At 37.1% G+C, this 27,353-nt stretch overlaps 1 protein-coding gene and 1 pseudogene across 3 annotated transcripts in view; one reads left to right on the forward strand and one right to left on the reverse strand.

Annotated features, from left to right (window-relative positions):
* Positions 1 to 27,353, reverse strand: part of LOC146168224 (RNA-binding motif, single-stranded-interacting protein 1-like) — a 47,601-nt gene that overhangs the window by 8,414 nt on the left and 11,834 nt on the right. For 2 of the 3 annotated variants that reach the window (XM_083380356.1, XM_083398008.1), the window contains exon 2: positions 25,350 to 25,506. In XM_083380356.1, coding sequence (XP_083236482.1) covers positions 25,350 to 25,496 — 147 coding nt within the window. In that variant the 5' untranslated portion in view covers positions 25,497 to 25,506. Of the gene's footprint in view, positions 1 to 183; positions 1,286 to 25,349; positions 25,507 to 27,353 lie in introns of those variants that run through there. The other variant, XM_083380347.1, reaches the window with a different exon arrangement.
* Positions 9,488 to 12,001, forward strand: LOC146168225 (uncharacterized; annotated as a pseudogene).

Raw genomic sequence — 27,353 nt, forward strand, 5'->3', positions numbered from 1 at the left:
TTTCCTTTTATCAAATCGGGAAAGACAATGGCTGGGCAGTTGTGGAAAGGTCCAACAACACAACCTTTTACTACTTTGTAGAGTTGGTTAGGTAACAAGTGCTGTCAAATATGTGACACCTACTTGTAATAACAGAATAATACCAAAATTGAAATTTTACAAACCACTGAGGCCATAGCTTACCCAATAAGGTACAGGATTAGTGGCCCAGATGTACATGTTGTTTTTATTGGCTTTGGCACTACAAGAACGATCTCAAATGTTCATGTGATTAATTCAATGCAGTTACATGTGATAACTACTGAATTAGGTGGGTATTTATTGATATATATAAATAGGTATATACGTATATATAGAGTTATACAGATACAAAGATAATAATTTCTTATAAATATACACTGTAAAAAATATAAGTTTAAATATAGAAATTGCTGTATCGTACACAACAACCAAAGAATAGCATACATGAAAAATAGCATACAAACGTTTTCAGCAAATGCGACAGAATATTAATAAAGCTGCTAAAACACCCTATATAGTTTGCTTCACGTTTAACCTCCAAAAGAAATTATAAATAACATCAAGTTTAAGGTGGAGACTAATGTGCTCTACAAATTGCCCGAAGGTTTCTTTTCTTCCACATAGTGGTTTCAACTATCTAACCGGTATCTCCAACTAAGACAGTAAAGAAATGGGCGACTGGACGAATCTAGCTTTACGCATTGCTTCCAACCGGCACGAGAAGAAGGCAGTACCATTATTACGTCATGCGTATTACTCCCAACTTCTTGGCAATGAAGGGTAGACGGCTTGAAAGTTAAACTTAGATTAAATGAACGACTTTTACGCGCAATTTATGTTATTTTTATTGTCCTTTTAACAATATCGTTTTCATACTTATTACGTTTTCACAACTATCTAGGGCAGGCATGTAGAAATACGACCCTCACCCAAACTTTCGGTTAACCACTGGCTTGTGTATGGGATGAGATTGATTGAACGTTAACTCCAAAGGTGACATTTGACGCAATTATTTTGTTTTTTCCAACTCGATATATCATATATGACTATAACGTATCAGTCAAACTAACGTTAGTACGCGACCCTTGTACCATTAAATGCTGTCCTGGTGTGAATCAATATACCAAATGTAAACACAAACATTTCAAAGGTCTCTGGTAAATTGGTATATTGACCAATGCAATTAACTTTATGAGAGACGTTTCCACAACTAAACGTAATGCGAAAATCACTTAACCACTCCAAACGAAACCAACGCAATAAAAGAAAAAAATTCACTCCCTGAATATTTTAAACAACAAGCAGCAGCTCCGACAAACACCCCGAGGGTTTTAAGCTTAATTATTCTCTATGTTTGAAGGTATCACTTAATTAGGCGGTGGCAATAAAACCTGTACTGGCTGTATCGGCTGTTGTGCCGCATCTACTTACCCCAATGCGCAATGGACTTAGTATTTTCCAATATTTCAATGAACGGAAATCTTGAGGCGTTTCAATCGATTAAAATTGATTTGAATTTGTTCTTTTTCGCGATGAAGACCTAACACCGTTTGTTGACTTTAATCTAACTGTGTGACACGTCAACGCAACTTTGTTTAGAACACAACGACCAAAGACAAAAAAAAAGCAAACTTAAATAAAAATGACCGATGACAACTACTAAACTAATAATACATAATAATGATAACTGACAACCAGCTTTGCAACAAACCGAGCCAGTCTCCAGAATACAAATCGATACAACTGACACCAAACCGGCCGGTTTCCGCTGTTTCTTACAAAATTATTGAATATCGTGTTACTCGATTATGCTCTTTAGCGTGGAAAAGGAAGTCTTCATGTATGCAAGGAAATGGCGTGCAGCACATAGTCACTATATAACGACACCTTTTCTACACAATATGAACAACGTGTCAAGATACAGTTTTTAACAAAAGCCTTGATAATAATTTTGCAGTTTTTCAATAAATATGTGTCAATTTAAATAATAGTTCACTGCACCTAAAACGCATAAACATCGGCCTACAAACACTGAATGGTTAGGATTCACAGGATTATTTAAACAGTTGCACCGACTGGCACCAAAACGCTTCCAATGGTAAGAGAAGCAAGACGGAAGCTGCTTGTCATGCATTCGAACGCAATTGGAGCCCAATTGCAACAAGAGGTAACAGCAGCACATGAACAGAACGCTATTTCCGGATACAGGCAAACGCCAGCATGTGAATAGGTAGGAAACAATTTTCGCAAATAACGTTTTGGACGCGATAAAGTCTTTCTGATATCGATTCCCAACGTTTTGACAAAAAAGCACCAAATGACGTCATTCGCAGGATCAAACATGCACATTGCACATGAAATGAATCGTTCAAAGGCAATTTTTTCGGGTTCTTAGGCAAAAAATTGCTCTACTAGTCCTAATAAAATATTTACCTCCAGTTGTTTAACCTACTATTTTTCAATAAATCTGCCTTTCAAGGAAGACATCGCTGCGTTATGTACATAGGTATAGGGTGGACACAACTTTCACCAGTCATAAAACTGTAAAACTTTATTAAAAAAATAAACAATTCAAAAGATTCCCTAAGGTCGGCTGTACAAATCAAAGAAGATTTAGAAGTTACCAAAATCGATCATGGTTTTAGAGCTGCACTTAGCTATTACTCGTGCGCAAAAAAATCGTTCCTTATTGCATTACACTGTCGGTATCGAATAAAAAAGGGGAAGTCATAAGGTAATCATTTCATTAATGTTTTCGGTGGCGGGCATATATATATATAATATATATGTTTGTGTGTGTGTGTACATATAATAAACAGCATAGTTAAATTCCATTGTGCGTGTTGTCCACAGATTAATTAGTCCACTTATGTTTCATAACTCTTTATCGTAAGGCTTTGTGTGATATTGTTGTTTACAAATTTGTTCAAACAAACGCATAGCAACGACTGCTAAGCTACGGACCAGACCTATTTGTATTTTAAATTCGTTAAATAACACTGTTAATAGTATACTAGCATTAAATGGATCAATGGGATACACTTACCTTTGCGCGAAACATGTCTGCTGAGGGTGGGCCAAAAAAATAAGCACCGTTCACGGCGTGCTCAGCACGAATTGCAAGTGTTGCCATGATCAACTATGCCAAACTAAACCGCAAAAACACAGTAATATAAAGTACAGAAATTAGTTAAACAACCGCGGCGATCTCAAAATATAACAGAAAAACAACAGCACAGCAGAAATACCGGTCGATTTTTCAAAAAAATAATACAACTAGGCATATCGGTCTACGCACTGTACAGCGAATCTCCAGATAAAATTTTAATTGTTACCTAACACAGCTAGGAGTAGCGCATGCGATGTGATGGATCAAGGCGATCATATGAATGAACTAGCAAGAAAAATGCCGTTAACACTAAATGCACAAATCTATTGGTGTGAAATCACAAAGCTGCTAACCCACTTTTTAAGAATAGAGATGTAACTGGCAAATGCTGCATGGCTTCACTTGGATCTCTATATAAACGCCAGCTTAACACTACACAAAAAATCTCATTTAGTAGGCGCAGTGCACGCACAAGTTAGAGTACTTCGTTGGAAATAAAAAACATGACAAGTTGTCAGCTAGCAGGTTAATGACCCTGGCACAAACATTGCTATTTCAATCAAAATATACTTAACTCTGATCATCTTTAAAAAAAAAACTTGAATAGGTTTTAATTCAGTTTGAAGATTAACTGTCATTTTTAGGCTATTTTGAGTTCGTTCGCTTCTTTAAATGGACAGGGGCGTGCTTTTGTTTTGTGTCTAACCATATCACAAAACAATAGCAAAGTTTATTCCTACTACTGTTCGGGAAATCGCAAAATATCAAACTAATGGGTCTAAACGCAGCACTGTGAACAGTTGCAAAGACAAATGATAACATAGTGAATCAACGATATTAAACCTTTCATTTATCTCACTTATCTTAAAACGTATTCTGAAAAAATTAGCACTTTATTTAACTAATGTTAAACGTTATATTTTAAAACAACTTATAATTTCTAAAAGACTGGGTAGAGTAGGAATTTTGAAAGCATGGCCACCAAAGCATTAAATTACCACACCAGAGATAAAAGCGAGATAACTACTACAGGCTACAAACCGCGATTCGTTATACAAAACGTTACCGAGCAACTGCCGGGAAGACAAATACAGCGTCAACGGTCGTTTCGCCTATGAAAGAATCTTAGTATGACGTAAATAGTTAGCACTCATCGTCGGCGCTTTAAATAATTTGTTGGCTTTGCCTCAGCCGCGTCGTCGCATAAAAATACAATATTTGAACTCAATATAACCAAAATGCGTTTTACGTATATTGTCAGGAATATAGGTATGGGAAATATTTCATATATAATTCAAAACCAGTTATCAGCTCAATATTAAGACTTACGATCAAGATACTCAATCTTTTCGCTACTATGGACGCTTTACAGACTTCATTTACCAACTGTTGTCCGTAAATCAAACATATTTTACACAAACAAAAAGTATGATGAAGCGATAAAGTAAAATTTAATAATTACTTTATCTACCAAAGTTTGTAAACCATCGTATCAATTACTCTCATAGTCAGTCGGTAAAGAGTTTTTTTCTATTTAGAACAGCAATAACTTCTATACACGGCCGACGGCCGTATAAAGACTTTCCACGTGGGCTGTAGGCGCTGCTTTTATCAATTAGCTCAGCAGAATGATAACTAAGCTTCTTACTAGCAAATCAATAACGATAAATATATTTAAATGCACAGAAGGGGTGCTCTCAATACAGCAGTAGAGCTGACAGCAAATGGTTTGGATGGTTTGTGTTTTCTTGTATAAATATCCGCCGAGTGCAGCCATGCAAACAAAAGAAGTCGTGTTTGCCATCCACCCATTTTGCCAACAAAGCTTGGCCGAGGCGTACCACAGCTTACTGAATTTTAAAATCATTAATTGCAACAAAGAGGATACACATCGCATCCTGAGAACATTAACCGTCTACACCGGACGCGCTGCAGCAACGCAAGCATGAAGTCAAACAAAGGTATTTCACAGTGTCATACAATTTAAACTATGGGAGCGAGAATTAAGATACTACCAGAGTACCAGTATCTCAAACACAGGCAAAACGTTGTGCGGTAAACAGCAGCATACCAGTCGACACCTTCGACTTATCATAGGAATAAACTTGTCTCGCAAAAACGATTGATGCACAACCATCAGCCTGAACATAAACTTGGTTACCTAAACGTTGCGTAAAATTCAGATCACGCAGTAATGAGGTTAAATGCTTTGTCGAAAGAAAATTGGGGTGAAATAATTATTTATTTGTCATTTTTCGCGTAAAACTTGTTTATTGCCGTTGTGATCACCTTTTTGCGCTATAGTTTTCGTTAGCAATCGTTGAACCTTTCTTTAACTTAATTGTTGCTCACCTAAACGATACACGAACGCGAAAACTATTCCTGGCTCTGGCACACATGTTCTGCGCCTTCCAGGTATAGCCATTTTTGTTTTTGGGTCTATCTCTACGTAGTTCGACTACAGTTTATGGACGCTGCTTTAGATTTTAATCTAGTTGCGTAAATTAGTTATCCGAACTTTTGTTTAATGGCTGAAAAAAAAAATAGTCCCACTAAAAGATGAACATAGAACATTAGTTTTACCAAGAGAAACTAAACGTGAATGTATAAGAAACCGTCTGTCCACGTACATGTTAACGACGAGGTGTTAGAATTAATATGTTCACAAGGAGGTGCAAACATTCGATTCAAAAGGGGTTGGTTGGCCAACAGGATTATTTTATTTCCATATTGTAATGGGTGGTTTTAGGATGTACAGTGTATACGTATAGTATAACTCGCCTAAGAGGGTCAGTCGCAAAATCCTAAAGTCAAGTTTTTGTAAGTCTCTAGACAGATTTTATGACCTGATGTACAATTCAATTAGGTAATAGAAGCTTGGCGTGACAAATCTCCCCTATTGTGATATTTGGACCTAAATAACAAAAGTCTGTTACATCATTGTCTAATGTCGACTACCGTGTACTGTTTTCGAATAAAATTATATTGGCAGGGTTCTTGGTGTTTATTTTGGGGAGGACCTGTAATATTTTTTAAATAGTGGCCCGCGAGGTAAGAAAGGTTTTGAAGCACTGGTCTGGACAAATTCGTCTAAGTCAAGCACTACAACGCCGTTTAGTTTGCTGAAACGGTAGCGTCACCGTGCGGTAAATTTATAATATTGGCAAATAACGCATTGTCAATAAAACGCTAATCACAAATTAAGTGCAAGCAAACATATCGAAAAGCCAAGTTGAAATTGCCGACGCCATCTGTAAGATGTTTTTAAATAAGGTAAACGTTCCACGTCCACTGGACGATTCTTATATTGAATAACGCAACAACGAGTATCACCTTTATTTATCAGCGAGGGTGGTATGTTGCAAACCTTCACGTGGTACCAACTGTTATCGCTCTTGAGCAACTAATTGCAACGCAACTTATAGCAATCTCATCTGATAAAACGACGACCCGTCGACCTTCCGCATGTTATTGTCTTTGCTCCGCCGATTCCAGAGACCCGCGGCGAACACCAGGAATTCTTTGTTAAGGCCGGCGCTAACAGTTATATCTGCGAATGTTAAAGGAGGAACATCTTCTCGCCAATATCTGCAAGAACACCAATTGTGACATCCTGTGTTTACAAGAAACACACCGCGGTTCCAGTAACAACCGACCAAAAATATGTGGTATGACACTGGCAGTTGAACGCCCACATGAGAAGTACGGAAGCGTTATATTTGTCAAAGCTGGAACTATCATCGAATCCATATCGCTCACCGATGACAATAACATTGTGGCTCTGGCGATCAAGCTTAGTGGAGTAGCGATTACATCCGTCTACAGACCGCCGGGAAGTTGTTTCCCGATGCCAACTCTACTTGCCTCCATCCACAAGTAGTTATTGGAGATTTCAATAGCCACAGTGTAACCTGGGGCTATAACGAATCAAACCCTGATGGTGATGTAGTGGAGTCATGGGCTGAAACAAGCCAGGTAAGTCTTGTTCACGATGCAAAGCTGCCAAAATCCTTCGATAGTGGGAGGTGGAAGAACGGCTATAATAACCCTAGCCTTTGTTAGCCACAATCTCGCCTGGTTCAGCACGAAGATGGTCCTTGATCCCATTTCTAAGACGCAACATCGCCCGATCGGAATTGTGAAATGCCGCCATTCGTCCAGCGACAATTTAATTTCGTCGTCGTTTTAATTTCAGGGAGGCCAATTGGGAAGAATTCACCAATGAGATCGAACACCAAATACAAAGAATTGCTCCCCTCCCCGATAACTACACACGTTTACTGAAATATTGTATAAGTCAGCCCGCCGAAACATTCCTAGAGGCTGCTGCACTAATTACATACCAGGCATTACATCGCACGGTAATGATCGGTACTCCAAGTACATCGATCTGTACAAAAGCAAACCCCTTTGCTGTCGAAACTACTAGGGAGGAATTGATCACTGCCATATCGCAACAACGGCAAAGTGCCTGGTAAGCACTTGTGGAGAACCGTGATATGGTCAGAAAGCCTGGAGCCTTATTAAAAAGCTGAATAATGATAAAAGCCGAAATGAAACAAGCCGAATGAACAGCACTGCAACATCACAGCTAATCAAATAGCATCAACTGTTGCCAAATGGTAAAGCACCACATGCTTCAAAGCAGCTGAAGCCCAAGATTCGCTAGAGCAGTGGTTCTCAACCTTTTTATTATCGTGGCCCATTAACGTTGCAAAAAAATTCTGAGGCCCGTTTTATGAAAAGAAAAAAATGCAAAATAGGTTTAGAACAAAACACAGCAGAACATATTTCAAAACAGATTGTTTATTCAACCGTGCATTAGTGTAAGCCGGTCACGCTCTTCGCCGCAGGGTGCTCTATTGAATGTTTCTATTAGCTTCAATCTTGAAAAAGAGCGCTCGGCCGTTGCAGTTGTAACAGAGTCATTGCATGCTTTATATAACTGGCGAAATCAAACTACAAATAACCAAATTTGTTGATAAGCATTGTTAATTTTGCAGACAACGAAGTGCAACAGTTTGTGATTGATACGTCACAGAGGCTGTTCTGACCAGGGTTGCCAGATTATGAAAAGGTTTTAAGGCCAAAATAATACAAAAAAAAAGGCCAAATGAATATTTACCCGTTTGTATTCAACATAACGGGGTAAAATATAATAATAAGTAAATATAATACACTGACGCCAGTTACAAATTTAAATTATAGTAAATTTCTAGTTCTTGTGCAAGCTTGAAGTTAACTAGAATAACCACAATAATAAATAAAAATTGTGCCTTTTAAATGTAGCCTATTAAATAGGTTAGGTTAAAATAATAGAACTAGATAACTTAACCTGCATCTACATAGTTCTAATATTTATTATTACGGTTGTTATCCTAGTTAAATTCCAAAAAAAAGGAAAATAAAAAAATGCGGTGGGAATTATCTTAGGAGGCAATATCTTAGCAAGGTCCAACAGGAAAGAGTCCTTGTGTTGAACAGAGCTGAACACTTTTTATAAGAACGCCAAATATGAAAGCAATCGATATTAAAACGTCATCAATAAATCAAGCTAAATTCATCATTGTATTTAGGACTATGTGAGTAGCCTATTACCACCTTAATTAATATACTTGTCACAAACGAGATTCCTTTGTGAAAAACCAAAAAGGATTTTTCGCACTGTTGGTGTGTCCAAGAAGATGATAGACACTGCTATGTCAACAAAAGATTCTTTTGTAACAAGTCTATGATCATTAATGTTATTTACCCATTACAAAGCATCACAATAACGGTAATTTAAAAGGTATTGCTCAGCAACTGAATTTTTGAAAGCGTATAGATTAAAAAGTGAACACGTTGCGTTTCTGTATACTAAGTTTTGAGCGTTGACACTATAATTGTAAAATGATGTCTATAATATTCATATTTATCGATATTTCATTACTTGTAGTGGATTTAAAAAAAAAAAGCCAAATTTAAGGCCAAATCTATAAAAAGGCCAAATGTATAATTTCTAAGGCCAACCGATTCTAAACAAAGCCAAATTCAAGCAATTTGGCCTTGAAAAGGCCAATCTGGCAACCCTGGTTGACACCACAATTCTATAGTTTTTCGCACACAATTGAAATCACGTGACATTCGGACATGGATGTGTCAACAAGGTGATGCGTTTTTCTAGCGTCGAATAGACCATTTTAAACAGCCACAAGCTCCTAATATAATCACCATTTTCAGCGCCTAGAATACACAAAACGAAAAATTTATTTTGGCTCAGCCCGTACCCGCTAGGGGTGTTTATACCATAACCCGAGACCCCCTAGGTTATTTGGGTTGCTGACATACGAGATTGGCGCTCCTAGAGCACGGAGCAAAATGAGCGAAAAAGCTAGTTATGCACAAGTGGCAGGCGAAAGTGCAGTGAGTGCACTGAAAAGGCCTAACTGTTTAAGCTTTAGAGCTATGCAGCTTTAAAAGACTTATGGAATTTAATGAAAGAGGTTGATTTTCCTCTGAAAAAAATTATAGGAATTGCTGAAATGAAAGGGACGCTAGTAGACGTGACGTGTACGACCAGGGAAAATGTACTTGACCTTCATAGAAGACTACTGAATGTGTCATACATTCGTAATGTTCGTCTTTACGAGTCCGATGTGATTAATGTGGGAATTGGTTGGGTACCAATCCCACTCCCGAATGAAGCTATTGAAAGCCGGATTGAAGAACAGTTTGAAGAAGTCAAAAAAATGACACACAGAAAAGACAAAGAAGGAAGGGTTATTAACAGGAATGCGAATTGCAACAATGAACAAAACGGATGTAGAAAAAAATCCAATACCAAGCTATATAAGAATGAACGGTTGTGAATTTTATGTAACCTACCACGGACAAAAGATTACTTGCAAGTATTGTGGCGAAACTGGCCACAAACAAGCTGATTGCGCGAAGCGGGAAAGCTGATTACCCACAGCTTCACAGTAAAGCAAACCAATCAGCAATTGCGCCAGGCCAGATTACCAGCTCATCAACGCCTGTGCGCTCAAAAGCGGGTGACAAAACTGCAGTGCAAACGCTCGAGAATAGAAACGAATCACTGCCCGGGGTTGATGCAGTCCCCGTTGATAACCAAAACAACGCAGAATCTCCGAGCTTACAACTACAAACATCCCGAAAGCGATTCCGCACCAGTCCACCTTTTCTCCCTGACAGTTAATCAAGAAGCATGAGCGAAGTTACCGTCTCACTGGATTGCCCAAATTGTCACACGGACAGTCTTCTGGATCCCCAATGCCGTCATTTTTACTGCTGCAAATGCAAACAAGAATATAGAGTTACAAACGCATGCTGTGATGACACCGTCTTGATTTTGGTGCCCTTGGAGGAAACAGTGGCCAACTGCCCCAAGTGCCAGGCCAAAATGAGACTTATGCCCTGCTGTGAGGAAATACAACCGGAGTTCCGAAAGGACGGCGATATGTTCGAGTGCATCCAATGCAAAAGGTACGCAATAACTTGTGTGTGTAACACTGTAAATGCCCTTCCAAACATTACCATGTCCAAGGAATGTGTAAATCATCTATGCAAATATAAAGTGATACACTGCAGTTGCGGGAAAAAGTCCGCCGAGGTTATTGAACCGAGCCGGCCATATAACTGCAGTTACGGGTTCCAATGTGAATGGGATATCGAACTAGGAGTACAGATGAACAATTAGATGTATTATGGTAACTATTTTGGTGTATATTTGTTGTTGTTGTATAATGAGCTTCAATATTGCATCATTTAATGGGGGGTATTCGAAATCCGCGCAAACGAAAGCCAATATTTAACTTTCTTAGAGAAAAAAACTTTAATATTGTCCTTTTGCAGGAAACACACTCCTCAGTAAGGGACGAAAAATTATGGGAAATGGAATGGGGATAAAATATTATGGGCACATGGCTCTACTCGCAGTAAAGGAGTTGCCATTCTATTGACAAAAAATACCTCGATGTCGATTAAGGAGCTAGAAATAGACCCCGAAGGGAGGTATCTAGTTGCCTCGTTAACGGTTGAAGGCAAAGAGTTTAAATTGTGCAACGTTTACGCCCCAAACAACGACGATCCTAAGTTTTTTGATCGACTATTTGCGAAACTGGCATCTATTGACAACTCAGAGTTAATTTTGGGGGGTGATTTTAATACATTTTGCAGGGTAACTTAGATAAAAACCAGGGTCCCTCTCATTCTAACCGAAACTCTCGTGCCAGAGTTGTATCGCACATGCAATCCTACAAGTTAAGTGATGCGTTTCGATATTTGCACCCAGCAGCCCGCCAATACTCAAGGTTTCAGGTGAACCCCTTGACCGCGACGCGTATTGATTTCTTTTTAATATCGGAGTCATTATTAAATTACCTAAATTCCGCAAATATCACACCAGGCATTAAATCAGATCATAAAATAGTAACCCTTTCGATGACAGTCTCGAGTTCTCCTCGTGGCAAAGGATACTGGAAGCTAAACACAAATTTCTTGCTCAACAACGAATACATAATAAACACGAGGCGCACAATACGTGATTATGTGGCCAACAATCCTAAACATGAGATGAATCCACACATTCGCTGGGATGCTCTTAAAGCAGTAATCCGTGCGGAGTCCATTAAACACAGCGCCAAAATAAAACGAGCAAACCGCAGTCAACAGCATTATCTAGAACGGGCGATAGAAGACATTGAACGAGAATTAACGCTGACAAATCAACCCAACACGGTTCAAAGCGATAAGTTGGCCAAATTAAAACTGGAGTTAGATAACTTGATTGAAAGACGTACACAAGGTGCTATTATTAGAAGCAGAGCGCGCCGGGTAGAGATAGGTGAAAAAAACACACAAAGTACTTTCTAAACTTAGAGAAACGCCACGTCCAAAAATAATCAATCAACCGCCTAAAAGTGGGTGATCAAATCCAAACAGATCGAAAGAACAGATCGAAAGAACATTCTGAAAGAACTGGCCATTTTTTTGAAAATCTATACAAACGATGCGATGCTAAAATAAGACACAAATTAACGTACACTTATCGACATTAAATCTGCCGAGGTTAGACGCAATGCAGAAAGAATCGACCGAGATAACTAATCACCGCCCCATCTCTTTGCTTAATGTGGACTATAAAATTGTGTCAAAAGTTATAAACAACAGGTTAAAATCCAATAACGAGTTCCTAATCAGTGGAGACCAAAATGGCTTTATGAAGGGTAGATATATTGGGGATAATCTTCGCCTGCTCTTTGATATCATCGATTCCTCCGATTTTTATAAAATTCCGGTTTCCATACTATCTTTGGACATTTACAAAGCGTTTGACACTGTTGGTTGGGATTTTATTTACGCAGCATTAGAAAATTTTGGCTTCGGACATAACCTAATAAACTGGATAAAATGTTGTTATGCGGAACCTACCTGTAAAATAACCAACAACAACTTTTTATAGCGCGAATTTAAAATCGAAAGAGGTGTCCGGCAAGGAGACCCATTATCTCCGACGCATTTTTTGCTATGTATCGAATGTCTAGCAACGGCGTTGCGAAAAGACGAATTTGTAGGAATACAACTGAATAACGACGAATTTAAAGTATCTCTACTTGCTGATGATACGTTAGTCTTTTTAAGCGGCGAACAGAAAGATTTCAAACGAATATTTGGTGTGCTAGATAAATTTGGAGACATGTCCGGATGTAAAATCAATATGCGAAATGCAAAATGCAAAAATCGCTTGCATTCCATGTAGGAGCCAATCGCTCTTCGACAGAAAAACCTTACGCGAACAAAGGCCTCGAGTGGTCAGAACACTCATTTAATTACTTAGGTGTAAAAATTCCACTAAAAATCCAAAGGAACTGTTTCTTTGGTGAAGTTATAAATAAAATTAGCGCAGTCTTAAACATTTGGTCCGCTCGGGGGCTAACTCTTCTGGGACGAATTTGTACCCTAAAAAGCTTAGTGATTCCCACACTAATTTACAAAATTAGTGTTCTTCCGGTCAACCTGCCCGAAGCATGGATGCGTAAACTAAAAACGAAATTATTTCAGTTTATATGGGGGTCACCGTGGAAAACGCTTGAAAAAGGCGTTCTAACAGACAAAGAACTCGAATGTTGGCTGCGAGGAGACTTATCTGTCACATCGAGGCAATGTGCTAAACTAATACCTTTACGCACTACTAGAAAGGCAATATCAGACTGTAGGAAGTATATAACAATAACACAATTGCCAACACTCAAGGCCCGTCCTTTATGGGTAAACAAAAACGTCCGACTCAAGACAGAAACGTTTTATGCAAAGCCACTTATCAATGCGGGAGTTTTTGATCACAATGATCTACTAAACGACTCGGGACACTATATGACCTATGACCAACTGGCAGATAAGTACAAGTTCCACCCAAACAATATAGATTTTAAAACCTTTATTAAAATGATCGCTGCTCTCCCACCCGAGTGGGACCACTCCACGGTAGGCTCCCCAGCCGATACTGAACTAGTCACCACTTTAAGGCAGATACTTCAGGTACATAACTCATCAAAAACTTTATACAATGAGATAAAAACATACACTACTGATCGTCCCCATAAAGAACAACGCAAGTGGGAACGGGATTTAAATCTGGTACCGAACACAACTCCTTGGGACAGGTTATATAAAAACACTTGTAAAGCCACAATTGAAACTAAACTGCGATCCTTTCAAATTAAACTTAATCTTCGTGCGATTGTGACCAATGATGCGCTATTCTCTTTTTTGATATAACTGAAACCAACCGGTGTGTTTTTTGCAATTTAAATGTTGAAACAATTTCTCATGTGTTTTTCTATTGCGAACATGTTGTAAAGTTTTGGGAAGAAGTCACTGCTTGGATTTCAGCAAAACTTTTTATATCCCTACAAACCATTCCAGAAACTGTGCTGTTTGGTACTGTAAATGAGGATGATTTGCTAAACTGTTTACTGATTTGTGCTCGCTTTGTGATTTATCGATGTAAATACGCCAAAACTTTTCCTTCTTTATTAATGTTCAAGCAGTAAAAAAATCAGAATACCATATTGCGCTAGGAAATAAGAATCTTGCTGCTTTTCGAGTTAAATGGTCCAGTCTGTAAACGTATACCTGTCGCTTCTTATTAAGTGCTATCCATCTTTTATCTCTCGTGCGTCATTTTCTTCCGCCGGGAACTGATTATCGCGTAATAATTATCTCTTATCAATACATATATTTTGCTATAAAAACCAAAAAACCAAAAAAATATTTGGGTTGCTGATAATCACTGGCGTATTCAGGGGGGTCGGGACCTCTCTTTTTGCAAATGCTATTATCGTTTGTTGTTCGTTTGTGTCAGGGTTTACAAACTGTCCGAAGCAGCAATGTTTTTAATATAATTAGGTCACGTGTCTTAAGCTAATATTGCAAAACCAAAATGAAACGCAAAACGCTGTTTTTCGTCTTTTGTGTGGTAGATTGTAAACGCAGGTTATTTTTTCTCTTTCGTTATTCGTTCAGGTTGGATAAGCGAGTGCGTTTTCAACAATTGACAATGCTAAGACAAGTCTTCGTTCTTTTTTTCTTGCTAAAACGTCGGGTTAGGCAGCTAATGTTCCTCGCTGTTCGCTGTCTGCGCTAATATCCGATGTTGGTGTAACAATGGCATTTTTTTAACTGAAGCAGTTTCTTAAAAGGTGAACTGCGACTGTCTTGCGCGTTTCAAAGTCGACATTTTTGTGTTATGATAGTTACCGCGAAATATTGTAAGTATATTCCAAGACCACGTCTTTACTTTAGTGTACAATTGACGCAACTTTTTTTCCCTCAACAGCAGCTTGTAATTTGCTGACTTGGCACATACCTCGGCGCAGATGTTGCGCTAATCGTGGCATAATAACACCCGGGAAAAACGATCTTCGTTTGCATGTGGCGAAAGGCGTGCTTGTAACTTAGCGTAGTCCTGTATATGAAACTTAGGACACTGCGCTGCTGATAGTCGAATTATGATTCTTCCAAAATCATTCACACATATTTCACGGTCTTTGTTTAGTTTTTCGCCGGAAGTTAAAGATTGCACACTAAGCGGTTTCGCAGCTGGCGCGAAACATGTTGTCAACTACGCGCATGTTCGCTTTTGCTAGACGTTAATTGTTTCTGGTTAGTTTTTTATGACGCCATTAAAATCACTATTTTATGATGTCATTATTTATTAAAGTCAGACAGAAAATATGGGAATTCCCTAAGTTGAAATTTCGGGACAACCCCATTGAAATTCTCACGCTACGCGTCTACCCAGGTTGTTGCCAAAACTAATTTTTTTGCCAACATAGTGAGTACAATGCAATACTACACAATTAACTCTTTTCAGCTCTTAGCAATTTGGTCCTGTTTTTTTAAAACATTGTTGTGTGTCAGTTCTAAGTTTTTTGACTAAGTTGATCTGTTATGCAGTCAAAATAACTTCAAAGAAACAATGTTACTATTGCAATAACTAATACCTGGATTACGCTATGAATAACCTCGCTGAAGATTGGCCTAAAGTTGACCTTAAGTAACCCTGTAGCGCATTTTGTTCAAGGCCCGCACGTTTTATGAGGAATGATACTTTTGCAACTTATGCAGTAAGGAAATTGCGAACTCTGTACCTGCATTACACAATAGTCGCTCACCCAATAACGCTTGATTGACACTTAATTATTAGGCGAATGTTATTGCGAGATGCGAAGTAATTGGTCCTTCGAAAAACGCTGACACTGCATTACTAGGTTACATTTAAAGCAAGCACTATAAATATGTCCCTGCAGCGACAGGCTTTATCTTCTTAACTTGCCACTCGCATATGTACAATTAGATGCAACCATGGCGGAAAAACTTTAAATGATATCAATTTGAAATACCCAAAATAAACAGCAGGATTTGATACGAATCCCACTTAGATTCGAATCCAAGGATTCAATATTCTACTTTAAACATCCCTGGTTACAGCTAATGACTTAAAAACAGATTGCGGCAATTTAGCGTGCAAAAACCAAATTGTTATGTTGCTTATTTTTCTGAAGTGGTGGTACTAAATACTTGACTATAGCACACAGCTAAGCATGTAGCACATCTTTTAAGTGATGTTAACCTGTGACAAGGATTCCCGATCAATAACAAAAGTTGTAGCGACAATCATAGGCGCTAACTTTTAAAATTTCAGGGAGTTTTTTGTTAATCAGTATACAAGATGCTTACTTAACAAGTTATAATTAATCATCAACAAAATGTAACAGTAGTTGGGAAACACATTTAGTGCTTCCGTATATCATTGTAATGAAGCGTTGTTATGTCTTTCATAATTTTCTAGTAACAAATTACAAATGCTCACTCTAATACGATGAAGGAAAACATATAGTGGCAATCTCTTCTGGTCATAACAAATGCATACTTGCTGACAAATGGCAGTATATATTAAGACTAGCGAGTAAAGCAAGCAAGTATGTTTTTGTTCACAAGTTTTTATTACATATGACTAGGGTGATTATTTTTTGACTTGTCAAAAAAAGTCAAAATTTTGTCAAATTTACACGTTGAATCAAAATTTGTCAAAGTTCTTTCAAGTAATAATCAATTAAAAATGCACATACATCGTTTACAAAATTAAAAAAAAAAACTTTAGTCACACTTTAAAAAAATATTTGTCGTTTAGTTAACATTTTATCATAAAAAATTAGTTTTGAATTTTTTTAAACAACATTTTAACGGTAACATTCACTATAGCAATGCACGGTATACGGGAGCTGGTAGAAATAACCACCCAGACCTAGTTTATCGCACTAGGTTGAGCATGAACTTGTTTTGATTTGGACAAATGCATTGATCATAAGTATTTTTATACCTTGTATTTAAATTGTTTACACAGCATTTTCTAAAATAACCAGCGTCTTGTTTTTCTTTGGTATTTTTTTTCAATGACAAAAATATCAATTACGCGTTCCCAAGAGTATTACATAAACCCGAAAAAAAAGATGACTGAATTTTGTTTCACCAGTAGTCAGTAAAAAGCAAAATGAGTGGAGACGACTTCAAGGCCTCTAATGCAGTACTTATGTTGTTTACATCAATTTATTACTATAGGTCAAAATTTTGTCAAAAAAATATATTTTTAGGTTAAAATTTCAATTTTTCAGGTCAAAAAATAATCGCCCTACATATGACTCATTGTTTTGTTTTCTTTAAAGTACTGAACGACATGTTTTATATTTATTGCTACTGAAAGCTTATGTTTTGGATTAAAGTTTTCTTATCGTAGTAAGCAACCGAACGCTGTTTTAAGATTAGGAAAATGTTATGTCACACGAAGCAGTGTGCGTATGAAAGTTAAAAAAAACAGGTTGACAGTTAAATCAGCTTGACATACTACAGGGTTGTCAAAGTCAAACTTGAAATGTCTGGGCGGGCCCATAATAAAATGTAACTGACATCAATTTTGTTTACAACTAAAATTGGATCAATTTTGTTTACAACTAAAATTGGATCAATTTTGTTTACAATTAAAATTTGACGATATACTAACTTGACAAAACTATGATTGTTTGTAGTATTAGGGTAATTATGGTGACTTGATTAGGGTGAAAAAAACACATTTACACAGATATGGGGAACAGCTTTGTCACCAGTTTGTAAAAAGTTAAAGGCCGGATGACTTAGCCCACATTGCAGGCAGTATATTGCGAGTTCCGGTACTTCAGTCATTATATCTTTAGGTGCGAACAGACACCTGACGCTGCAAGTTTGACATATTAGTTTGGCCATGTTCGGCGGCTATGGGGACAATTTTAGACTTGGAGATATTACAAGCAAATATAAAATCCCAGCATCAAACTAAGAAAAACCCTTTAAAAATAAAAACTGCCTATTGTTTTAACTGCTGCAATGAACATAATACTTTTTGAACTCTGCCTAACTAATGCGTTGTTAAACGCCAATGTAGGAAGCCATTAAATTTATTACAGTCAAATTGTTCGTGGGTTTGTTGCAAAAAGTGGGTTTGTTGTACGATATCCGTGTAAGTGTCCCAATGCCTAATCAAATTATGTTATGGCATGACCCATGCATGTGATAACAGTAATTGTTTGACTTCCAGAATATCAAACTAAACACGTTATCCCGGTACCAAACGGTGTCAAACGTAAGAAAAGTCAGTTACCTAATTGAAAGTGAAAATGGCTTGCTGTTCAAACTGCTGCAATGAACACAATATTTTGCAAACTATGCAAAATTTTTTTGCAAACTATGCTGGGAAAACAACTTTCTTTCTATATAAGAGTATCATGTTGCAAAAGTGACATTGCTCTGCCTTTCTCTTGCTATATAACAGGGGCGGGCAACTTTTCCAGTAGGCGGACCCAAATGGGAAAATGAAGTACGGCCGGATGTCTAACTTGTATTTAATGTAAACAAGTTTAAAGCGTAGAGACAAAAAACAGTATTTAATTAATTTAATAATGTAATGTACATCAATAGCTGTTGTGCTTCAATAGCTGTCGAATATTATAAAAGTAGGATCTATGATTTAGCATGCCCGCAGAATCTTGCCAGCCTTCTTGAGACAAAAATTCTTGGCCCAAATTTTTCAGGTTTTTTGGTCTGGTCTTTGAAGTAATGCTGTGTTTGCCTAACAAGGCTATTAACAAGGAAACTAATGACTGAAGAGTTACACTTTTGTAATATTAAGAAATACTTGGATGAAAAAGTACAACCTAGTGGTGCACATGCTTGCTTTTCTTACAGATACCTATGTACAAACATGCAGCTTACACAGAGCAGATTGAATAGCACGAAAAAAATGGGCTAATGCACTTAACTTTTTTTCAGATGGCATGTGTCGATACAACTACAATTTTTTTGTGAAATGGATCTTTTGAAAAAAGGGGGTTTCGAATCTAGAATAGCGAATTCAGAATATTGAGTATTTTTGTATGATTTATTCAACTTGTATTTTGTTTGGGGGGTCCCTACAAAGCCTAGAGTGACAGCAATTAATCGCAAAACACTTGTATACTATAATGAACAAACACTCTCCCAAATTTAACTTTCTAAACATACAACCATTTGAAGCAGTTATACCTTAATATTTTGCATAAATATTGAGTACATTGCGAACAATAAACTCTTCAGTAATACAGTCCCATTTTATAAAACATTGTTGTGTATCAGCTATCTTTTACTACAAACAAGAGATAACATGCAGTCAAATAATGTGCTACCCAGAAAACATAATTACTATTGCCAATAGTACACAACCAATACTTGACAATTATGCTGTGCATAACCTTGGTGAATATTGGCCTAAAGTTGACCTTAAGTAACACCATAACGTAGTTATGCGTTTTACGATGGAATGTTACTTCTGCAACTTAACACATTGAAGGAAATTGCGAACTCTGCACCTGGCATTACACATTAGTGGGTTGCCCAATAACATTTTGTTAACACTTAATAATTAGGCAAAGGTTATCGGCAGGTAATTGGGGGCCTGTAATTAACCAAAGCAACATTACATGGCTACTTTAAAAAGAACAGTAATTGTTGCTCAACCGCTAGTTCGCTACAGGCCTTTATAAAAACTGGTCACTCAGGTATATGTAAATTAGGCACAACAATTTGCAGTAAAACAAAGCAATTATATTGGTTCCAATTACCCGATATAAATGGTATAATTGAATATGCATCCAATTTGAATCTAAGGTTTCAATCAGGGGCGTAGTGTGTGTGTGTGTGGGGGGGGGGGGTATCTAGGAGTCTTGACACCTCCCCCCCCCCTTGAAATCTCAGTAAACAATTATCACAAAACTAAAACCGCGATTGCTGCAACGTTACATCGGCAACATTGCACCTGGCATTGAAAACACGTCGGTCATCGTTATTTATCGCCGCCAACGCCTAATCACCGCTCAATATCGTTGTTTCATTTAGCAGTCGCCTGGCACCGACTCAAGTAATCTCAAAGTCAATATATTTTATTGTTGAAACAAACTTTCTCAACAACGTAGAAAACGGGCGTGTAAGCTACAGCAAACATCTTCACCGCAGGACGTTCTATTGAATGTTTTTATTGGCCTCAATCTCGAAAAGGAGCGCTTGACCGTCGCCTTTTGAAAAAGATTAAAACGTCGACGAACTATAGGTTCCCGCTAAACTGATAATAAATGACCCTCTTAACCTCAGTAATAAGCCATGTTTGTGTTTTTCTTGCACAGTTTCAGCTGAATAATTTAATAATTATACAGAGTTAAAAAAGGGCGATTTTGAAGCCACTACTACAAATATCACCAAATTTGTTGATAAGCATCGTTAATTTTGCTGACAACGAAGTGCAACAGTTTGTGATTGATATGTTTGTGATTGATACGCAATTGAAATCACTTGACAATGGGATGTGAATAAGACAACCGGATTTGAATACTAGGTGTTGTAATTTTTCTAACGTCAAATAGACGACTTTAAACAGCCATAAGCTTCTAATAATCGCTGTTTTTAGCGTCTAGAACAGTGGTTCTCAACCGCCTGTCCGCGTCAACCTCATGCCGGTCCGCCAAATATATTACAATCTTAAATCTCAACTACAAAATGCAAGATGCTGAAGGCTTGTCCATCAAATTTAAAACTTCGCCAGCTTTGTAATTTGCAACATTGTGACGTAAAATAGAGTTAATAGTCTACTTTGGACTTTATCGTACGACACAATGCAAGTGTTGTGCCCAACTGTTGTAGTCTTTTTTTAGGACCAGTTGTATGTCAAAAACTTCAAAAGAACCACGTATAACACGTATGATATCAAAGAGACAGCAGCAAATTGCTCATTGAATTTAAGTTTCCATTATTTGCTTTTAAGTTGCATACTTTTGTCATATTTGCATTTTGGGTTGATTTTGATTTTTGAAGGTCCACCGGTCCGCAAAATTTGTTTTGAAATTTTACCGGTCCATAAGCTAGTAAAGGTTGAGAACCACTGGTCTAGAATACACAACACGTAAACATTTTCGGGACCGTCAGGGTTGAGCAACATGCAGCCCATTTTTTATTTTTTGAGCGGCCCTTTACCTTCTTCCAGCTAGTTTTTCCTAAGGCTATAAGCGTGTACCATGTTGGAACTTTTGCTCTATCAGTTTCCTGTTTGAAGTGCGATGTAACCCATAGGCTACACCACTACACTAATGTAGTTGAACTCAAATGGAAAGCATCTATTACAAAACAATCTTCATTCATAAAGTTTTACTTGTGTCAAATTGTTATGATGAAAAATTGTTTTGCAAGAATTACACTTGTCTGGTACGGTCAAGGTGTAACAGACTTTTGCCATGCATATTGACTCAGATGTTATGTTTAACAGCTGGTTTTGAATTAAGGCTATTAATTAAATTGTACTGAGCCGATCCATACGAGAAAGGCGTCATTGGAATTGCAGAAAAAATTATTTCCGAATCCACAAGTAGTGTTTGTTTGATGTGCGGCCCTCCTGTAAGCATTACATTTCCTAACTGGCCCCTGTTAAAAAGGTTGCCCACCCCTGCCCTAGGTGATTCGGGTTACTGATCATGTGACACAGTGGCGTATCCAGTGAGGCTGGGGTTTGTGACCCCCCTTTTTGTGAGTGATATTATCGTGTTTTTGTCAGGGTTTAGCAAACTGTCCGAAGCGGCAATGTTTTTAATGTGATTGAGTCATGCGTTTTAAGCTAATGCGTAAACCAAAATCTAACACAAAACTCCGTTTTTGTCTTTTTTGGTTGACCGTAAAACACAGTTGTTTGTTGAGGTTGGTTATATTATCAAGCATAAATTCGACAATTAAACACGCTAAGACAGACGTCTTTCTTTTTTCTCGCTAAAACGTTTAAGTTAGGTGCAGCTAAAACCGTTTTTTTTTTTAACTGAAGCAGATTCTTAAAAGGTGGAATAATGATGACTGTCGTACGCATTTCAAAGTCGCCTTTTTTAAGTTATGATAGTTAACACAAAATTATTCTCTATAAGAATATTCTAAGGTCATGTGTTTAGTGTGCAATTGACACAACTTATTTTCACTCAACCGAGCTTGTATTTTGCTGACTTGGCACACTGCTCGGCGCAGATGTTTCGCTAAATGTGGCATAATAAGACCTGGGAAAAATGATCTTCGTTTAGTATTGCAGGTGACGAAAGGTGTGCCTGTAATTTATTGCTAGTCCCATACATGGACCTTAGAAACTGCGCTGCTGATAGTTTACGATTCTTCCAAAATCAATCACACATATTTTACAGTCTTGGTTTAGTTTTTCGCCTGGCAGGAGTGTCGATGACGCACGCGTTCACATTTGCTGGACGTTAGTTGTTTATGATTACAATGTTTTATGACGTCACACCCATCAATGTTTTATAGTTGAAAATTCGGGACACCCTTCTTTGAACATCCTAACTCATTGTAGCATTTTTATTTCTACTACATAGCATATATTAACTGGATTAATAGAGATAGACATCGCCAAACGGCTTGTGGCACGACGCATATAACATGTTTTGACCATGGTTTGGCATGTTTCAGAAATGCATGTTAGCCTACAGACAAGCACACAGCATAATCTGAAAAGCGGCCACGCCGTAAATGTCCGTTATAAAAATAGGGAGCTAACAAGGCAAAACTCACTTAGAAATGACTTTGCCTCTTAAAATACTACATGACGTTACTTAAAGTTTATATTCAGTTTGTGTTATAATAATTTTACATATCTGATGTGTCAGTTAACTTTATTTCCCATTATATTTATGTTAAATATGATTTCTTAAGTTGAATTGTAAAAGGCGCAAAGTGAATTAACGATTCAGGACGAATGCAGCTTTTAACACTAATGGTATTATAATCGAAAAAATTGTAATTGTGTTAGCTACAGGAGACACATACGGTTTAAAATCTGTAAAAAAAACATATCAATATAATTTTATTTTGACACTTCTATAAAAAGAGTGCCCTACATTCTACATAACTTTGAAAAATGCAATTATCAAGAATACTACATCCCAGATTAGGTTTGCGATTAAGGTCTCCAACTTACAAGAATGTGTGACCTTTAAAAGTGAAAAAAAATTGGTTTAACGATTGAATGGCTATTGTGTTCTAAACTTAGTGTGTCAGACATATTTTCTAATGCATACACTTGGCTAAGCCCCTAAAATACTAATTTTAATTAAGTTGAACATCCCTCCTATTTTGCGTTGGTCAACAAATAGAGGCCTAAAAATAGCTCATGAACCAGAATTTTGCCAGCCTTCTGGTGACAAGCATTTTTGACGTAAATTCTTCGTTTTTTTGGTCATACACCAAAACTTAAATGATGTGTTCGTCAAAGGAATGTATCAACCTTGTCATGTTTAGACAATAAACAAAACTATTAAGAAGTAAGCGCAAAATTTTTCGAGTGGATTTGGCGAAAAATTTAATTAGTTGGTGAAGGACAACTTGTGTTAAGCACAACTACTAAGCGAAATGTTACTTAGCGCTAGTTATTTCGTTAAACACTAAGGCGCAAAAACCTTCAACACTACACAAATAATAAGGTTAATCGAAGTCACGTTCGAAGCTCGTAATAAAGATTCTTTGTCCCGTTAAAAAATCACTTACCGGCAAACAATCAAAAGACGTGCAGTGTTAAAGAGTTATGACTTATGAGTAGGGATGTTCAAAGTAGAATATCGAATCCTTGGATTCGAATCCAATTCTGCCGTTTATTTCGGGTAATTGGAACCGATATAATTTAATGTTTTACCGCAGATTGTTGCGCCTAATTGTACAAACGCGTGTGGTAAGTTGGCCTGTCGCTGCGGCGACCAATTTACAGTGCTTGCTTTAAATGTAACCTGGTAGTGCAGTGTCAGCGTTTTTTTCGGGCGACCAATTACCGCGTCTCGCGATAACGTTCGTCTAATAATTAAGTGTCAATCAAGCATTATTGGGCGAGCGACTAACGTGTAATGTCTGGTGTGGAGTTCGCAATTGCCCTAAATGCGTTAAGTTGCAAAAGTAATATTACGTTGTAAAACGTGCTGGCCGTCTACAAAATGCGCTATAGGGTCACTTAAGGTCAACTTTAGGCTAATATTCAGCGAGGTTATGCAGTTATGAACAGCGTAATTGTCAAGAATTCGTTATGTCAATAGTAACTTTGTATTCTTTGCAGTACATTATTTGACTGCATAACATATCATGTTAGTAAAAAAAGAAGCACTAAAACCCAACAATGCTTTAAAAAACAGGACCGAATTGCTTAAGACTTCGACCGAATTGCTTAAGACTTCTGTGTGCAATGTTTCATTGTACTCACTATTGGCAAAAATATAAGTTTTGGCAACAACCTGGACAGTTGATATAATACAGTTTATAGAACTGCTTCAAATGACAGTTGTTAAGAATGTTAAACATATGGGGGATTTTTTTATTATAATGTTCACATGTTAGCAAATTGTTTGGCGTTTTATTGCTGTGATTGTGGGCCCTGTGGGGTAGATTAAGATTAATCCCTTCCCCAAACAAAACCAAGGTTAGATAATTTAATAAAAATATACTAGGATTCGATATTCTGGATTCGTTATTCTAGATTTGAAACCTATTATTCTAGAATACCTTGGGATTCTACTTTGAACATCCCTACTTATGAGGTTGATTGTTTACCTTAAACGTTGTAAATTTTTATTTTATTTAGTCATTATTAGCTGCTCAACCAGTAACTATAGTGTTAGGCGAAATGTGTCACTTTGTTTGTGGCGCGAAGCAACCTGCGTTAAAACTTCCTTCAAGCACAGAAAAAAACAGAATACGAAAAAAAGAGAGCGCCAGGATTTTTAGAAAAATGCAAAACAGGCTGGCCGTGGCTACTAAGTTATTAGTGTTTTATTTTCACTAACGATTGTAAAAAATATTCCGGCTAAAAAACATTGTTTTTGAAATAAACGATCAGACTTTTATAAAAAACTAATGTTTACGTACAGAAACTTTAAGACAGCTTAACTATAACCCAAGAAATGACCGCGCTAGGACGAAAATTTGCACACTGCGTGCCAACAAATTTGGCGAGTGTTATTTGGTCCGGGCGAGTGCTGATTGATAACCGCTTGCCGACTGGCGAGTGCAAATTTTTCTTCGGAACAACCCTGAGGCTTCATACTTTTTCAGAATGGCACAAAAATTTGTTTAAAATTACCTTAGGAGCCGCAATTGTAGCTGGCATGTTGAATGGGATATTATAATGATTCTGGTTTACAGGAAATGATGCAGAGATGATACTCTGGTGAGGATGGAGTAGTTGCACCTGTGGGTTTCCAGAGATCCTGGTGTGAACACTTGGCATTCTTGATAGTCTGTCAAACAGAATTAATGCAAATGTAATAAACGATTGGTAGAGCTAAATAATCACTGATTATTTGTCAAAAACAAAAGGGTCCAAGAAATTGTAGTGTTAGAGATACCTGAGCAGGGCAAATACTGAAATCCAAATTTAAAAGGGTTTTCCACGGAATTCCTATTTATCTGACCAAGGGAAATCCCTATTATCAGACTTTCATGACGTCTGGAAGTAAAAAAGCAGCCTAATTGGGAAGCAGCCAGTTAACTTACAGTGAAAGCTAACCGTTGGATGCAAAGCGAACATGTGCATCATTAATTCTACTACTAAGTGCCAAACTACTAAATATACAATCGTTCCCAATTTGAGGTGAAAACATGTGACACACCTGCAATAGAAAGATCATATTTTGATGGTGGGTCATTCCATCCTTAATTTAAAGGCCCGGAACCCATGTTCTTAGATTTTCTTTAAACTTAGTACAATTGAAGATCTCTTTTAAAAAATAAGAATGCAAAAAATTTGAGCGTTCTGTGATAAGCGGTTTCAAAGATATGACAGTTTAAAATATTTTACCACTAGGTGGAAATGGGTATTTTTTGGTTCCGCTTGAGCGCTTTTTGCTCTGTTGTGGCTTAATTTTGCAGTAGAAGCCTGCAGTAAAATGCTATTCCACCATTTATTGGGTTGCTAATTTCAAAAATGACGATTAAAACTATATGTGATCAATTCTTCTATATGTAATTTACATTTAAAGTTTTCTGACTTCCGAAGACTTTTCCGAAGCTCTCTGCAATTTTTTTTTAATTTTTATGCTGGAAAAATAATCTTGAGACATCATAGTATTTGGAATTTTTAAAGTGATTCTTGGTTATTTGCAATTAGTAATTGTTTTTTATGTTTTAAATTTGTGTTAGTTATAACAAATTTAAAACACTAAAAAGTTATAACTGATAACTAGAGGCAGTAAAAGTCATACTTTTTTGATGTAAAATAAAAAAAATATTGTTATGAGCTTCATGTAAGAAGGTTTAAGGTCATATTCTATGTTTTAGGTCATAAAATATGACCTATTGATTTTACTTAAAACTTTAAAGATTTGGTCCTAGTAATTTTGTAGATAAAGTTAAAGCAGTCCCCTCTAGAAGTATTGCAATGAGAGTTCTCATGCTGAATTTCATGAAGCATTTAAAGCATGATTTTCATTGTTTTCTGTTCTTTAATGCTTACTGTTTGATTACAATTTACATTGTGACATCATCTTGACACATTGTTTTGCAACACACAGTGTTGAATATTATAAACACTTGCCATAGGTCAGCTAGTACAGTCAGTTAGATCAGAGTTATAACTTCTATGGTCAGCCAATGTTAAGATCTTAAGAGCTCCGGGTAGTTTTTAGCCTACAGCTCAATAGTGTATTTAATTTCTCAGTGCCTTTTTCAGGATTTAGTAAATTTGTGCAATCTCTAAGTGTACATTTAGCCTTGCCTAGTAGTATCTGTTTTTGAGCTTTATAACTACACAGATTTGTAAATTATGGAACCGTGTACTATAGGCATTTTAAAAGAGGCAGTAAAAGAGTGTCACAGCAACTTAAGAATTAGTAAACAAGGCATGACTAATTTCAATACAATAAGCGATGAGGAAAGAATTATTTATTTATGGCGAGCTGGACTTTGCACAGCAATTTGTGGAAGAGATAGCAAAATTTGCAACCACCACAAAAAGCAGTTAGTGGACTACTTTTTATCTAGGAAGATAAAGTGCACTGATGTGTATGGAAGACGTAAGAAAAAAAAGCCTTCAGGTAGCCAAATTATCAGTTTGGATATGGCACTCTACCTGAAATCACGGGAAATT

Source organism: Ascidiella aspersa, chromosome 1 (genome assembly GCF_963924565.1).
Source record: "Ascidiella aspersa chromosome 1, kaAscAspe10.2, whole genome shotgun sequence".
Taxonomy (NCBI): domain Eukaryota; kingdom Metazoa; phylum Chordata; class Ascidiacea; order Phlebobranchia; family Ascidiidae; genus Ascidiella; species Ascidiella aspersa.